This window comes from Centruroides sculpturatus, unplaced genomic scaffold, assembly GCF_000671375.1.
Source record: "Centruroides sculpturatus isolate CEXI.00-Female unplaced genomic scaffold, Cexi_2.0 scaffold1524, whole genome shotgun sequence".
Classification (NCBI taxonomy): domain Eukaryota; kingdom Metazoa; phylum Arthropoda; class Arachnida; order Scorpiones; family Buthidae; genus Centruroides; species Centruroides sculpturatus.
Window position 1 is genome coordinate 108,631 of NW_019387049.1, and position 16,530 is coordinate 125,160.

The window sequence follows — 16,530 nt, forward strand, 5'->3', positions numbered from 1 at the left end:
ACATTTACTTTTGAATTTATTATATATTTAACAAACCTGAAATTTTCCTGTTCCAAAAGTATATCTGATGATTGTTTTAATTTCATAACTTTATAAGACTTCTCTCTTTCCTTCTGTAGAAGCATTTCTGTTTTTTCTTTTGCATGTTCCATAACTTTTAACTGTAAATAAATTTTAATTTATCATTTTGAATAAACAGTGAATATTTGTTTTGTAGAAAACTGAAGAAATCCTCTTACTTTTTCAGTTAATTGAAAAACAGAATTATCATCAGGAGATGAATGATTTGTACAAATAATCTCTTTTCTACTTAAATTATTATTAAAAGATCCATCCACATTAATTTTTGATTCTAACTCCTCTTTTGCTGTTTGTAGACTTTCAACCAACATTTCCATTTTTTTGAGATTCTAAAATATTTTTGTTTTTTATCAAACAAACATTGAAAAATATACATATTTTAAATTATTAAATTACTGTTCTGTAACTAACCTGGTTAAAAGTCTCAAGTTTGTTATCTAACATATTAGAATGTTCTTTTTCTTTACTTAATTCATCTTCCAATTGTTTATTTTGCATTTGTAACATATCAACTTTCTCGTTTAACAGTTCTTCTTTCTGTAATTACATACACAAAAATATATATATACACAAATTAACATAAATAAATTAATAATAATTTTATAAACTAATTCATTCAGTTTCTAAATTCAGTGTTAAAGTGTATAGAATTGTAGTGTCACTTTTCCTGTAAAATGCCACAAATGTCCTGACTTTAACACAACATTGAAAGACCAAGCTGTTACTAGAATAGGCATGAAATGCTATATGATTCAAATATGTATTAATTCTTAAGTAATAACCAAAAATTACTTCTTAAACAACATATTTTAGATGTTTTATTGATTCCAAAATGCATAAAACTCAAAAGAAGATATATTTATCAAATAAAATTCAAACTGTAATCTTAGATTCATAATTGAGATGAAATTTCATTTTCTTTCTTGAAACTTAGTTAAAAATGAAATTAAAAACTGTCTTTTAACATGAATTCAAATGGTAAAAGTTTAGTTCCATTATGGACAAATTAATTTAAGAAATACAGATTTAGTTTTGTATATGTTTTTAAAGTAAGTAAGAACTAAATAAATTGATTCATTCAGTGGTGATATTCAGCGGGTTCGCACAGGTTCGGCCGAACCCGTTGTTAACATTTTCAAAGTTTTCCGAACCCGTTGTTAAATACTCGTAACGTTTCTCAGTGGTTTTGTTTCTTTTAAAAAATATATTAAAATATACGTATTATACTCTGTAACACTACTAGAGCCTTATACCATGTTCGCCTGGTGCAATCTCCATCGACCATGCGATTGAACCTCGTTTCAGTGGAGATTGAAACGAGGTTCAATCGCAATCGACTCGACAGAGTTCTCGAAACTAGATCCAGTCATAAGAGAGATCCCACAATCCCACGCGCGCGAGAAAATGCAAGATGGCTGCGGAACACGTGTCGAGCTATCGACAGCGAAATAAGAAAGATATTGTATTTCGAGAGACGATGACATCTGTTATTTATATTATTATATCTATTATTATAATAATACCTAACGATAAAATAAATGATTTAGAAAAAGTTTTTCTTGTGTAACTGCTTTCCCTATGACTTTTTCTGATTAAAAAAAACCAATTTTTATGTTTATAAAATATTTTGAATGAAAAATATTAAAATATGTACAAAATAAACCATTTTGAACACTCTTTTTTATTATTTATAAAAAAAAATATAGCTCTGGCATAAACAATGTTAAATTTTAACTGACTTAATTTTGCGAACGCAACTTTTTTATTTATATTTTCTTAAGGTCAGTTTTTGCGCTAATGTTGCTAATGCACCATTTGAGTGAAAAAAAATTGTTAAGGAAAAATTTTCTGTTAGCAAACCCTTTGTTAAATATTTCGAATATCACCACTGGATTCATTAGTAATTTTAAAAATTTATATAACATTTTTTTGACTCTAATATTTTTCAATGAATTGGTAAAAAACCCATTAAAATTAACTCAATAGGCATAATCCTTCAATAAAATATTGGTAATTAAAAACTTGTTTCATAATGTGAATAGTGTTTAGAATAGTTTTTATTTTAAATACAGTAATACCCCAAACTTACGTGATAGGTGGGACTGAGCAATAACTGCGCAAGTCAGGATATAATTTTGCAATTTGTGTAAAATCCAAGTCAGATGTATGTAAGCTAATAAATGTTCTCATTAATCTTATCTCGTCTTTTGATTCATTCACGGTTACAAGAAATCACCACANTGATAGGTGGGACTGAGCAATAACTGCGCAAGTCAGGATATAATTTTGCAATTTGTGTAAAATCCAAGTCAGATGTATGTAAGCTAATAAATGTTCTCATTAATCTTATCTCGTCTTTTGATTCATTCACGGTTACAAGAAATCACCACATAAAGTCTCTCAAGTCTCCATAAATATAACAAACACAGAAATAAATAACACAAAATAAATTGTAGCTATATGTCAATTCCATGTGAGATGTCCAAACATGTAAGCTGAACAATATTGTGGGGGGAGTGAGTAATCAAGAGTTGTGTGACGCTCAAACAAAAGATGAATCGACAAGATTTGAAAATCGCGTAACTCCGGGTAACTCCATTAAATATTGGGGGTCGTGGGCGATGAAGTCGTCCCCAGTCAGTGATGTATTTAACCAAGTAAGGTTGTATCTAATCTAATATACTTCTGGAAGCGAAGACTCACTCGGGGTCCGGGTGGCGTAACTGGCAAGCGCACCGCATAGCGAGTGGAGGTTGCGGGTTCAAGCCCCGTCCCGGGCCAGTTCTTTTATTCCAGAAGGTTCTAAAATTAATTTAATAATTTATTTATTTAATTTTAATTATTAATTTACTTAAGAGATGGCACCTAACGCCTACCTCTAATGACAAATTACTTTATTCTAATCATTTAATTAGCCATATAATAGCCCGATATTTAAGCGATCGTTTGGCAATTTAGTATACATAGAAAATATATTGAATTTATGCTGAAAATGCAGGGAAAAAAATAAATTTTGAGATAAAGATGTTTGAGGTAAATAGGTTCAACTGTAATTCAATTATTCTTATGTATTATTATGATGTAGCATCAAAGTCATTATGCAAAGATAAGCATATAAAAATAAAAAGCAGATGGAGAAAATCAAGTTTGGTCCATAAATTAATATACATGTATTTTTCATTTTGGCAAAAAATCATTAAAGCTATACTATTGTAACAACAAATACCAATAACTGTAACTACCACAGAGAAATTTACTTCTATCAAGTGTTCAAAGAACTGACAAACCTATGTCTAAGACTAATTTTATTTGTTAATACAAAGCATAAGCCCACTATATGACTGGCTCAGTTTGGCCCATTATGAGCAAGTATAATCTACAGTGTAATTTATCAACATAGATAAGGGATCAAAAATGATAGCCTAAATGATATTCAATAAAAACCATGAACATTAAAATGTAATTAGAATTCAGATCTCTATAAAGATTTCAATTTCATGCAGTTTTTTTCTAATTCATGCAACTAAGATTAATTATAAATTTATAATTATTTTATAGTAAAAAAATATTACAATATCAGCTTGATCATATCTGCAGTTAAAAAGTGTAGAAATATGTAAATTTTGGTTCATTCTCCATATATTTCAGATCTTATATTGTATAATTTCAGTCTATTCTAAAATATCAAACTCTATAATTTTCATCAAAAATAGAATTAATTACAGCATTGATAGAAACTTATAGCATGCATTAATATAATGGAAAAATGAGAAGATAGTTTTGTTGAAAATTTCTGCTATATCAATTATTTTAGAGATTTTCTGAAATCTTTGAAAAATAAAAATTCAAAAGTTTTGAAAAACTTTTATAATTGTATATATATTTAAATTTTATTTAAAAATATTCTAAATTTACTAATTATATATATGTAAAAAGAATAATAAAATGATCATTATATGCACTACTAAAAAGTATCATCTAATTAAATTTTTTAATAAATTAATCATACTTCATTAAAAGATTTCAATTGCTGATGTAAAGATTGACAATGTTCATTTTCTTTAGACAGTTTTTCTTGCAATGTATTTTTTTCTGCTTTCAGCAAATGAATCTGTTGATGAATTTTATCTTCATTCTATACAGAATATTCATGAATCAATTTTTCATATAATAGATTTTAATTCTTATATCTTAGGTTGATTTTAGTATGCCACTTACCTTTTTAAAAGTATCAATTTTAGAATTTAACATATTAGAATAATCTTTTTCTTTTGCAAGTTCTTCTTCTAATTGAAATCTTTCCAATTTCAAAGAATCAATTTGTTTATTTAGTATTTCAATCTAAAATTATAATTAACGTTATTAATTTACTGTATATTGAAACAAAAATGTTTATATATAAATTACCTTAGCACAAAGTTCTGCTGAATTATTTCCATTATCTTCTGATTCCAATTTTAAGAAATTTAATTCTTTTTGTTGAGCTAGAAACCTATTAAATAAAGAACTTTTAACAACAATGTATAAATTTCTATCAATCTTTTAAAGTTGATATAAAAGTTCCATTTTAAAAATTATTTTATTTAAATATTACCTTTGTTGTAATTTATCTACTTTTTGGTTTAAATAAGAGTTTTCTTTCTCTAATTCATTAAATTTTAAATCTTTTTCAAAAGCAGACTGGTCTCTCTCTCTTATTGATTTTTGTAATTCTAATATTTTTACAGATTTATCATCCAATTGAATTTTTGTCTTTTGTAATTCATCATTTATGCACGATAATGTATTTTTTGCTGCTTCTTTTTCTTGAGTTGTAATATTTTCTGTATATTCATATAATTTTTTGATATCATTTAATTCTCTTTTTAAGTCTTGATTTTCTATTCGTAATTTCTCTAAAACTTCATAATTTTCAGATTCTTTTACTGAAGAAATTTTTAATGCTTCAATCATTTGCTTATAATTTTGGCATTCGGAATTCAATTTATTTATTTCTTGAAATGTTTCAATAGCCTAAAACAATTAATATATCATTTAAATCATAATTTATCTCTCCCTATATATTTCACTACTTTAACAAATTATGGTTCTTTGTAGATTTAATTTATGTAAAAATATGTATTTTCATTTGTTAAAAAAACTACATTTAAAAAGTTCCATTTTTAAACTTTATTTTTTTTTTTAAATTTAACTGATTTTTATTAATTATGAGTGAAATAATAAATTATTTTCTCTTACTTTATTTTCTAATGCAAGCCTCTTATCTAATTCGGACTTTGCTTCTTTTCGTAATTCTTCTTTTTCAAATTCTATTCCTTTAATATGTACATTATGCATCTCTATAGATTTATTCAATTCATATTGCTTTTTTTGCAGCTCTTTATCTAAAATCTGTAACTGATTTTCTATTTGATTCTTTTTATCTTGAACTACTTCAAGCTTTCCTGATAATTCAGCAACTTTATTGTTTAAATCATCCTAGCAATAAATTAATTAAACACATTTTTTTTAGTGATTTAATTCAAATTCTTAATAATAAAAATTAAATCCATATAAATTTTCTTTCATTTTTTATAATATTAAATAAAAGTAAATTATTATACACTTATATTTTATAATATTTCCAAACCTATTTTCAGAAATCATATTAAATATTTTTAAATTATTAAACTTTTAATGAGTTATAAATAATAACTATATTCCAATATAACATTTTCTTTGATCTCTTTCTATTCTGTGGACACTAATACTATATATAAATGAGGAGAGTTAACCTCATTCAAGGCTTTGAACCCAATTAACTTTTTTCATTTGAACAGAATGGAATTAGCTGATCCTGATTAAAACTCTAATAAAAAAATTGGGTTATTTTAACACTGTTTTTTGCAACTGATTTAATATTTTTTAAAGCAGATCAGTGACAAGTCAGCACATTAATCCTGTGTTGGAATTAACAACTGAAAGAATGATGTCACATTAACCTAAATCAAGTTGCATTCTGTATAAAAACTATCTGAACTTACGTTCTAGTTACTCCTGGTTAACTTAATTGGGATAAATCTTACCCCAATAAACTTTTGTCATGTAAACATAGTAAAAGAGGGTCTTTTAATCATGCCTCTCAAGAGTTTGACCAAGCACACAATGGGGACAACCAGGGGCCAACAGACCTCAGACAGACTACCTACAAAAAATTCCTGGGGTTGCTCATCTGAATTTGATCCTGAGTCCCCCAGAGAAGTAGGCCAATGCTTTAACTGGCTTGGCCATCTGACTGATATAATATACCTTATAATATTACAATTTAATTAACGTAAATTTTTTTGTAATATAAATAACATATTTCTTTTTAAAATAAAAATATGGTTAATTATTGAATTAGTCTATATATATAAATAAAGATGTTTGTTTGTTTGCTATGCATGCCTAAGCCGTTCAACCAATTGCTTAGAAACTCGGTAGTTATGTTTTAAATACTTCTAACTTAAATAACATTGTACATCCCACCCCAAATTATTGATTGGATTTTTATATATCAATTAATTTCTGTCTACATTTGATTGCTGGCTTACATGTAGCACCATCTATTGGGAAAAAATTTAACAAAATAATTAACTGAATATAATTTTTAAAAATATATATTATATTCACTGAATTACTGTGGCAATGATATAGCATGAAATAGATGAGCCATTGTGCCATTACTGCAACAGGTAACACACAGCACTTGCCTGCATGAAGTGCAGTAATATTTTGTCCCTGTACATCATACTTTTTCCTGTTAGCAATAGAGTCATGCCAGTTATGTATCTAACTCCATTTGAAAAAAAATTTTTGAATCGAAATGTGACTTGTGATACAAATCAGAAGTTCATATATAGTTAATCTGGTCCTCTTTCTTTTACGACTTCCATATCTGGCCTCGACTTTCACCTATCTAACTCCATTCTTGAGTTTAAGGAAGGACAGAGACAAATGGATGACAGTGGGAATTTATAGATCTACAATGTTTCTACCCTTCAGTAACTAAGTGGATAAAACCACTGAACACAGGTAGTCAGTCGTGGGTTTGCGCGTGGCCAATAAACTGGCTATGTGGAGTTTCCTATGATTTCTTCATGTTAGTAATACTTAAATGGGGCCAGCTTTATTTCTGGATGCATCCTCCTTGTCAGATCACTCACATACCACTTTGCTGTAATTAAATAAACCAAACCAATTCTAATCATTTTTCTATAAATGCAAAATTTACAAGGACATGCTTAACTACCAGGAAACCTGAACATCCTGCCCCTCCCCTGATTTTATCTCCCTTTACTGACTCATAAATCCATTGCCCCATAAAATTTCTTTAACTGATATTGTTTATGTTCTAACGTTCAGCCAAATTAATGTACTGCACATGCAACGATTTTAAGCTTCTTGATAACAAACACTGAGTTCAGCACTAACATGATTTTCTTATATCGCAAGTACTTTCAACGTGTATTATATCATCGTCCTCAGGCAAAAAATAATAAATTTGAAAAATATAACATGCAGAGTGTTCCAAGTAAAAAACGGTAAATTTTTCTACTTGGAACACTAGTCGAGTGGATTTAAGATCTTTCGAACGCCCACAAAAGCTTGTTGCACGTTACCAACGGAATTACCAAACGTTATAATTTAAAAATTGACAAGAAAAATTTACCGTTTTCTACTTGGAACACTCTGCACGTTCTATTTTTCAAATTTATTATTTTTCGCCTGAGGACGACGATATAATACTCGTTGAAAGTACTTGCGATATAAGAAAATCGTGTTAACGCTGAACTCAGTGCTTGTTATCAAGCAGATATATGATTTTGGCTTGAGTTTTATTTATTTAACTACTTCTAACGATTTTAAGGCATAAAGTAGAGCTGGAAATCTTTTGCTGTGCTGGTGTTTATTTTTCCTATTTATTATCATTGTGACATTATTTCATTTAAAATTTCCTATAGTTGTAGTCTGTACACTTTATTTAAATGTTGAGTCTTACTGTCAAATCTGCTTCAAATATGCTTATGCCACAACTTTCAAAAGTTTCCTTTACTTAGATGTTTTTGCTGAACTTTACTTTATCAACCTGGTTTCACCAGTTTTTTTACAGGATCACATAAAAGCAATTATTCTTGCATTTTTACAAGATTGTTTTATTTAAACAAATTTTATATCATGTCTTTCGGACATTAAAGTTAGCAACTTCAATTGTGTGGGTCTATCACAACCTATCCAACATGGATCATTTTCAAATATTAATAGTAGACAAGTATTAATTAGTAGTTGTTGACCATCATCTCTCCCTGGAGGAGGACTACTACTACTACTACTACTAATACTTTTAATCAAATTAACTTCAATCTCCATCTGCAACAGTCCCTTCTTTCTATCGGACCACCAGTATGGCGGAATTTGAATAGGAAAATTACATAATAAAAAGGTTCCCAACCTGCCAAAATATAATTTAAGTGATTTTTGAGGAGTGCCAAGTTTAAATATTTAGTCCATTTTTCATGAAATTTGATTGATTGGCAGATCCCCATTTGATATTCAGCTGTGAATGAAACAGTTTATTAGTGCTAATGTTAGAAAAAAAATTGAAAATACGATATCTTAAATATTTTAAGATATTTATTTAGTATTTTCAAGTTGTCAATTTAGTATTTTCAATTGGTATCTACTTGACCAATGAAATTGTGCCATTTTATATCATCTGAATATTGCGATAAACATGATAATGGTAGGCTAAAATAGCTAAACTCTTTATATGGTTTTCGTTTTAATCTTTGTTATATTATAGTATTTGATTTATATAAGTACAAAGGTTATCTTACATAAAGGTTTATAACACTGAGTGATAATCTAACACATTTTAAAAATTTTATTCCTCTATTGTACACAATTTAAAGAATTTTTAAATGTGTTAGATTAATCATTTGGTGTGATAAACCCTTACATAAGATAACCTTTGTAGTTATATAAATCAAATACTATAATATAATATAATAGAAGGGTTAGAAGTATGAAATAATCTAATAATCTTCATGTTTGTACTNGATTTTATTGTTTTTGGATTACCCGAAAAGTGGAAATGATTAAAATATTTATAAATTGCCAAAATGTATACTATATGTGCCACTATTTACTTTCCTTCTTTATTATTTACACTTTATACTGACTAAGACTAACTCTTTCCTCCTTTTCCCTTGGAGAGTTGAATTTCTAAGAATCCCTTCTTAATGTTCATTCTCATGGCATACCGTACTAAAATGCAGTCAAAAATGCAAAAAACCACATCTAAAATAGGGCATGTACAGTAGCAGTCATGTTCTTTCAGGGTAATCCTTAACCTCTCTCTCTCTCTCTCCTGCGTGGGGAATTTCCGAAAATCCTTTCATAATGTGCATTCTTATGGCATACCCTATTAAAACACAGTCAAAAAAGCAAAAAACTGCATCTAAAATAGTATAATAGAACCAGTTCTTCAGGTTAAGTCTTAATCCTCTCCCTCTCTTCTGCAGGGGGGCATTTTGGAAAATCCCTTCTTAGTGTACGTTCTCATGACGTTTCTTGTGTACCAAATTTCAACTTTCAACTCCTAACCATTTGGGCTCTGTGCTTATTATTATCATAATTATCAACTCATCTTGATTATATATATAGATTATGATTATTGTAAAACTTTCCATATTCCATTAAGATTGCACCAAGTTAATTTTGTCTTTTGTTATTTCATATATTGTATTGACTAAAACAACTAATGATAAATTTTCCAAATATGANTGAATATTGCGATAAACATGATAATGGTAGGCTAAAATAGCTAAACTCTTTATATGGTTTTCGTTTTAATCTTTGTTATATTATAGTATTTGATTTATATAAGTACAAAGGTTATCTTACATAAAGGTTTATAACACTGAGTGATAATCTAACACATTTTAAAAATTTTATTCCTCTATTGTACACAATTTAAAGAATTTTTAAATGTGTTAGATTAATCATTTGGTGTGATAAACCCTTACATAAGATAACCTTTGTAGTTATATAAATCAAATACTATAATATAATATAATAGAAGGGTTAGAAGTATGAAATAATCTAATAATCTTCATGTTTATACTTATTTTTTGCCCAAGCAATGCGGGATTTACCTGCTAATTGCAATTTATTTAAGATTAATATTTATAAAATGATTTATAATTTAAGATATTTATTTCTCTTACTTCTAATTTTTTTATTTTTTCTTTTAACTCTACATTCTCCAATTGTAATTCATTATTTATTTTAACTAAGTGACTTTCTTGTTCTTGTTTCTCTAATTCCTGTTCAATAGAAAAAGATAAATTAAATTTAACCAAACTTTTCTTTAAATCATATCATATTTAAAATGGAAATTTATGTAAATTATAAATTTAAGAAGCATACTAATTAATTTAACAAACATTAAAGATCTATAATCATTGATAATTATTACTACAGAAAATTTTAAATCAATTTATTGTCTTTGAAACATGGATTAATAAAATTTATATTCTATCTTTTTCATTTGATAAAACATATTCTTTATTTAAAAGTTACTTTTAGAAAGCTGTTTAAAAGTTTTTTTTTTTATCGAGTAAAAACAGAATTAGATGCTATATTTCAAATCTGATAACAATTTATTATCTTATCATATCAGATGATTTTAAATAAATTTCATAAAAAGCATGTAAAATAAAAATAATTTACCATTTCTGTAATTATGGACTTCTCAGCAGTTTCAGGTTTAGCTGATTTTCTTTGATCTATTGACAATAATTTTTCTTGTTCCAATTGCATTTTTAATTTAGTATTTTCCATCTGTAACTATAAAACAAATATTGCATATAATATTTGTTTGTATTTTTTTATTTATTTTAAAATTATTTTGCATTTGATACTTACTATTTGATTATTAGTTTCTATTAATTTAAACTGTTCTTTCATTGTTCTTATCTCATTTTCTAATGACTTTCTTATATTGTTTTCACTTAAAAATTTTAAATTATTATTAAAAATTAAATGCTAATTTAATCTTTAAAATTATGTTCAAAGAATTAAGCATACTTTACAAAAAGATCATCTTTATGAGAAAGTCGCTCTTTCATTGTATTTAATAAAACTTCTCCATTTTCTCGAACTTGTTTTTCTTCTTCTAAATTGTATCTAAAAATAAGAAAAGTTCATATTAAAATTTCACAAATAATACTGTATTTGTTTTAAACTTGTCTTTGTTAAAATTTTCTTTAAAGGAATATTTTTCTAATAAAGTTAAAATATTTTTCCTCTATTACTTCTTTTATAAGAGATAAATAAAAAAATATTTGATAAAATGGCCAAAAACAATGAGTATAACACCTTTAAAATTTTTCAAGAAACAGACACTATATTAAAAATATCTACATTCTCTTTTTTCTTCACACCTCAGAAAAATAAATCCTTTGGCAGAGTCAACCTTTATTCAGAAATTTCTGTGTCTGTCTTAATATGTAAAAATGTTATATAAATTTCCTTTGGCAATAGCACATTTAAAAAAACACTTGACAAAACATCCAAGGACAATGAGTATAACACTTCAAAAAGTTTTTTTTTAATTTCTAATAGCCAGACAACATATTAAAAATGCCTACATTCAGTTCATAAATTTTTAAAAAAGTTTCTAAGTAATAAAAAGATATTGTTTGAGAAATATGCTAATCCCATATTTCCAATATAAAATATGTGAAATGTATATAACTTCACTATACATTGGTATGCATTCAGTAAACAACTATAAATTTCCATGTTTTGTAATTAGATTATTGAGATTTGTAAACTTTGTAACATATTTAAAATAAAATTAATCTAGTCTTAATTATGGATTGTATGAAAATAAGATTTATATTAAAATATATTTTTGTTTTATATCTAATGATGCATCAAATACCACTAACAAGTGAATTTAATTTTTGTTTCCTTATAATTAGTATATTTAGTACAGTAAGTTTATTAAGACAATAAAATTTACTCTATAATTTACTACTTAATGTTGTAAAGTTGTAATTTGAATGGCAATCTTACAGATCAAATCATCAATTTCATATCCAAGGTATCTATGAAATAATTTGAATTGAGATAATTTGATTCAAATGATGACTCTATCATATAATAAACAATGTAATAATACCGATGATGATAATATTGTAAATTATTAATTATTAACCATAATTTGCTCTTAATAATAATTGTTTGATAGTTAAAAATGATATAAATGAAAGTGAAGATTTGATCTATATATGTATACATAATAATTTAATAAAAATGAATATAAATATATATACTTATATTCATTTTTATATTGTATATTTAAAGCTATATTATAACATCTCTTCTCTGGCATTTATGTATATGACATCAAAAAGCTGAAATGTTAAAAAATAATCTTAAAAAAAATAATCAATCTAATTACTCTGTAATAAAGTGATATATAAAAAATTCAGCTTTAATTTATATCATTATTAACTTGTTTATATTTTCTTAATATACACTTATGGTAATAAAGATATATAATAAAATAATTTTAATTTATAAACAAATTGTTTCTGAATTATCTGTCTTGTGTAAAAAAAAAAAAAAAACGCTTTGTTACATAGTTGGGTTTGATAAATCCTTGGATTTGCATGAATTGAGAGACAGAAAACTACTAATAAAAGGTATTATTATATACTAGTAGCCTGGGACGCCCCCTAGTGGGCGTTCCAGCAGCATTACAAATTCCTGAGGCATGTTTAATGCACTTAATATATGAAAGTTGTGTGCGCTTAATGTTTAAAAGTTTGATGCAGTTAATATATATAAATGTATACAATTCTTCATCTTAGAAACTAAACTTAAAATATCAATACACAAACAGCCAACAGTATTTGTACATGAGAAAGTGAATCTATTCTTTACTCAAAATTGTTCAAATAAATAGAATTAATATGATTAAAAAATCAAGTATAAATATATACAAATGTTCATGTTAAAAAGTAATGTTAACAGATCAATACACAGCAAATAGTATTTCTGTATTACAGACTGAAGATATTCTTTAGCTGTGTTCTGTATTCCATCATTTATCCCATCATAAAACTTCTGTATACACAACATTGTTGGTAAAAAAAGTATAATTATTTGGAATCAATTTGCCTTGTTGTGACATTTTGTCTTCTGTGTCGTTTTGCTTCTGCCTGCCTGTGCAACATTGCAGATCTGAGCTCATGAGTTTCATTCTGCAAGCCTCCACGTGTTGATTGTGCTATTCTCTGTAATGTTTCCTGCGCACGTCTCTCCCTTTGTCTCGCAGCAGTGGCAGCTTTACGTTCCCCCACAGTGGCGTATTTCTTTGGTCGTGCCATGAAAGGTTTCTATTATTATATTAAAATATTAGCTTAACTATTTCACTTATCGTTTTATCGTAGCGGTTCAAATCTATCCGGTTTTTCGTTATTCGCCCCCTAGTGAACATTACAGGCATTCCGTGACAATAATAAATTCCTATTACAAATATACTGAATTATTTATATTGTTATATTGACCAAATAATAATTTATTGGCCAAATGAATAATAATAATTTATATTGTTAATTTAAATAATAATTAAAATTGTTAATTTAATTTGAATGTTTGAAATATGACACACGATAGGGGCGCCTCTAGTGTCGGTTATCAAACGGTTATGGGATGGACAGACGAAAGGAAGGAAGGACGGACACCTGTTGAATGGGTTATATATATAGATAGATATTTATTTTTGTGTGTAGAACAAAATGTTCTACACACTTTCTCCAATAGTGGACAAGATCTCAAAATACCTTTTTGGAGAATGCTGGAGATTGCTCAGAAATTTGGTCACTTCTTTCACTTCATCAATTGACAAGAAGTGTCATCCAGGAAAAAGTTTTTTTCAGTTATCAAAATAGAGCAAAATCACTAGAACTGAGATCAGAACTGTTTTGGAATTGTGGGAGCTCTTCAAATTTTTATTGTTTAACTGTCAAATTTTGTGACATGTCTATAGTGTGGACAGATGGATTGTTGTGAAAGAGAAAAAGAAAACTCCTTTTGATTTCCAATGCAATTAGTGGATACCACTTATCAGTTCCAAGTAGTAGAATTGTTCTGAACCGAAGAAAGAAGTGACAAAATTTCTGAGCACCCTTCCTCCAACATTCTTCAACAAGGCATTCTAAGATCTTGTCTTCCACTGGAAAAAGTGTATGTGTATGTAATAATGCCTGTGTGTAAAAGTATATAATAATAACTTTTATTAATAAAAAGTTTAATAGTTTTCTGTTTCTTCATCCATGTGAGTCCAAGGACTTGTTCACCCAACTATGTAATTGTTAAGTAATAAATTATATTTTGTTTTATAGATTCTGAATCTTTTCTTTTGATTTGAAAATTAAATAATTTAATTTATAATCTTTTATTTACTGTGGATTAATTATGTTTAGTTATTCTTTATTAAAAATAGAATATAAAGTAATTGTTCCAATAAATATTTTTATGTAACTTAGTGATAATTTACATATCTATAAACAATAACTTTCCAAACCTGATCTTTGATTAAAGCCAGATGATCTGCTGAATTATCTGGCTATAATAAGACTAAGTTAATAATTAAGTATGATATAACTTGTCTAGAGGTAGGCAGTTAAGCCACTATTTTGTGATAATTTTAATAATTACAATTAAATTAAATTAATTTTAATTTAGAATTTCTGGAAGAATCATCCCACCATTTCTGCTTACTGTGCAGATCCATTGCCAGTTGCACTACCTGAAAGCAATGATCGGACACAGGTCTGGGTAGTGTAACTGGCAATAGATCTGCATGGTAAGCAGAAGTTGTGGATTTAAGTCCTGCTCTGAGTGGATTCTTTTCTTCTAGAAATTCTAAGTTAAAATTATCATGAGATGGTGGCTTAACAACCTATCTGTAGACAAATTATTTCATATGTAATTATTTACTTAGCCTTATTTTAATGTAATAATTCAACAGATCATCTGGCTAGAATTTACATATCATTACAGTTAAATACTTAATAATAATAATAAATGATTGTCTTATAAAATTATAAACAACTAAATTATTTTTTAAAAATGTTCTTGTTTCAATTTTTATTTATAAAATGCAATCATATATAGGTAACCCCCATATAACACGGGAGTTATGTTCCAAAAAATTTCTGTTATATGAAACAAAGAACTGGTGCGAAAAGGAGGGGTTAGGTTCCAAAAATTAAAAAAACATGCTGTTAAATCCTTATTTAAATCGAATTTATTATTCATTTATTTCATAGGTAAAATACTTATTTATTATTTAAGTAAATATTTTACCAGAGGATTATTCATCCTATATGATGATCTCAGCATGAGCATCATCAACTGGTAACAGTTTTTGAGTGCGTTCATTAATAGTGGTCGCTCTGCAATAGGAGTGCGCTGCTGTCTGTAGGCATTTAGGAATGACGGTGAAAGAAAGATGGTGGCGCCCGCACTATTGATAGTATCATGTGGAGGAATCTATAATTCTAAAATAAGCTTTTAGAGGCAAAAGAAGGGTCCCAATTGTAAAATTTAACTATTAAATGGATTATTTGTTGAAAGAGCATTCAAAGTAGCCACAAAAACAATTAGAATGCTCGCGTGGAGTTACACCAGAGGTATAAAAGAACTCACACTTTATTACATTTCATGTTGTATGACGGTTTTACCCAATTCCCAAACCGTGTTAGAGTGAACCCATGCTATAAAAGCACTGTGTTATACAAGGATGTTTCCAATTCTCAAACCGTGTTAGAGTGAATCTGTGCTATAGAAGTGCCGTGTTATACGGGGTTACCTGTATATTTCTTTTAAAAATTATATACAATCATTAATTATCAATTTATTAATAACATAATCAATCATAACATGTTCCATATTTTAAAGAAACATGTTATAATATGCTAACTATAATGTGCATTGTGTATTTTAATTTTATAATTAGATACACAGTAGAGCATCGATTATCTGAATGAATTGGGGATGGGGGTTGTACGGTAAATTGATATTTCGGATAACTGATTATGTACGAAAAAATATATTAATTTATCCCATGTTGAAATTTTTCTCCATTGCGTATCGCTTTGCATTGAATTTTCGTCGATGTTAAGCCTAACGAAGACTATTGTATCGTTAAAAATTATTTTTTTATTTTGTACAAACAAAATAAATATATTGAAAAATATAAAAACAATAAAAAATTATACTTCCGAAGTTAATTTAGTATCAAAAACGTAAAATATTCGAGTAGTCCAAGACATAGCCAAAGATTGCAGCGTCACAGCACTGGCGAAAATTTAAATTTGCCGACTGGAATTCTTTCGGATAATTGACGTT

At 27.3% G+C, this 16,530-nt stretch overlaps 1 protein-coding gene across 1 annotated transcript in view; it reads right to left on the reverse strand.

Annotated features, from left to right (window-relative positions):
* The window catches only part of LOC111616093 (reticulocyte-binding protein PFD0110w-like), a 57,561-nt gene that overhangs the window by 15,110 nt on the left and 25,921 nt on the right, over positions 1-16,530 (reverse strand). The window contains exons 10-21 of the mRNA XM_023357526.1: positions 11,191-11,289; positions 11,029-11,113; positions 10,834-10,950; positions 10,329-10,427; positions 5,320-5,559; positions 4,676-5,094; positions 4,489-4,573; positions 4,300-4,422; positions 4,091-4,216; positions 493-618; positions 240-410; positions 37-161 (exon numbers count right to left, since the gene is read on the reverse strand). Coding sequence (XP_023213294.1) covers positions 37-161; positions 240-410; positions 493-618; positions 4,091-4,216; positions 4,300-4,422; positions 4,489-4,573; positions 4,676-5,094; positions 5,320-5,559; positions 10,329-10,427; positions 10,834-10,950; positions 11,029-11,113; positions 11,191-11,289 — 1,815 coding nt within the window. The remainder of the gene's footprint in view (positions 1-36; positions 162-239; positions 411-492; positions 619-4,090; positions 4,217-4,299; positions 4,423-4,488; positions 4,574-4,675; positions 5,095-5,319; positions 5,560-10,328; positions 10,428-10,833; positions 10,951-11,028; positions 11,114-11,190; positions 11,290-16,530) is intronic.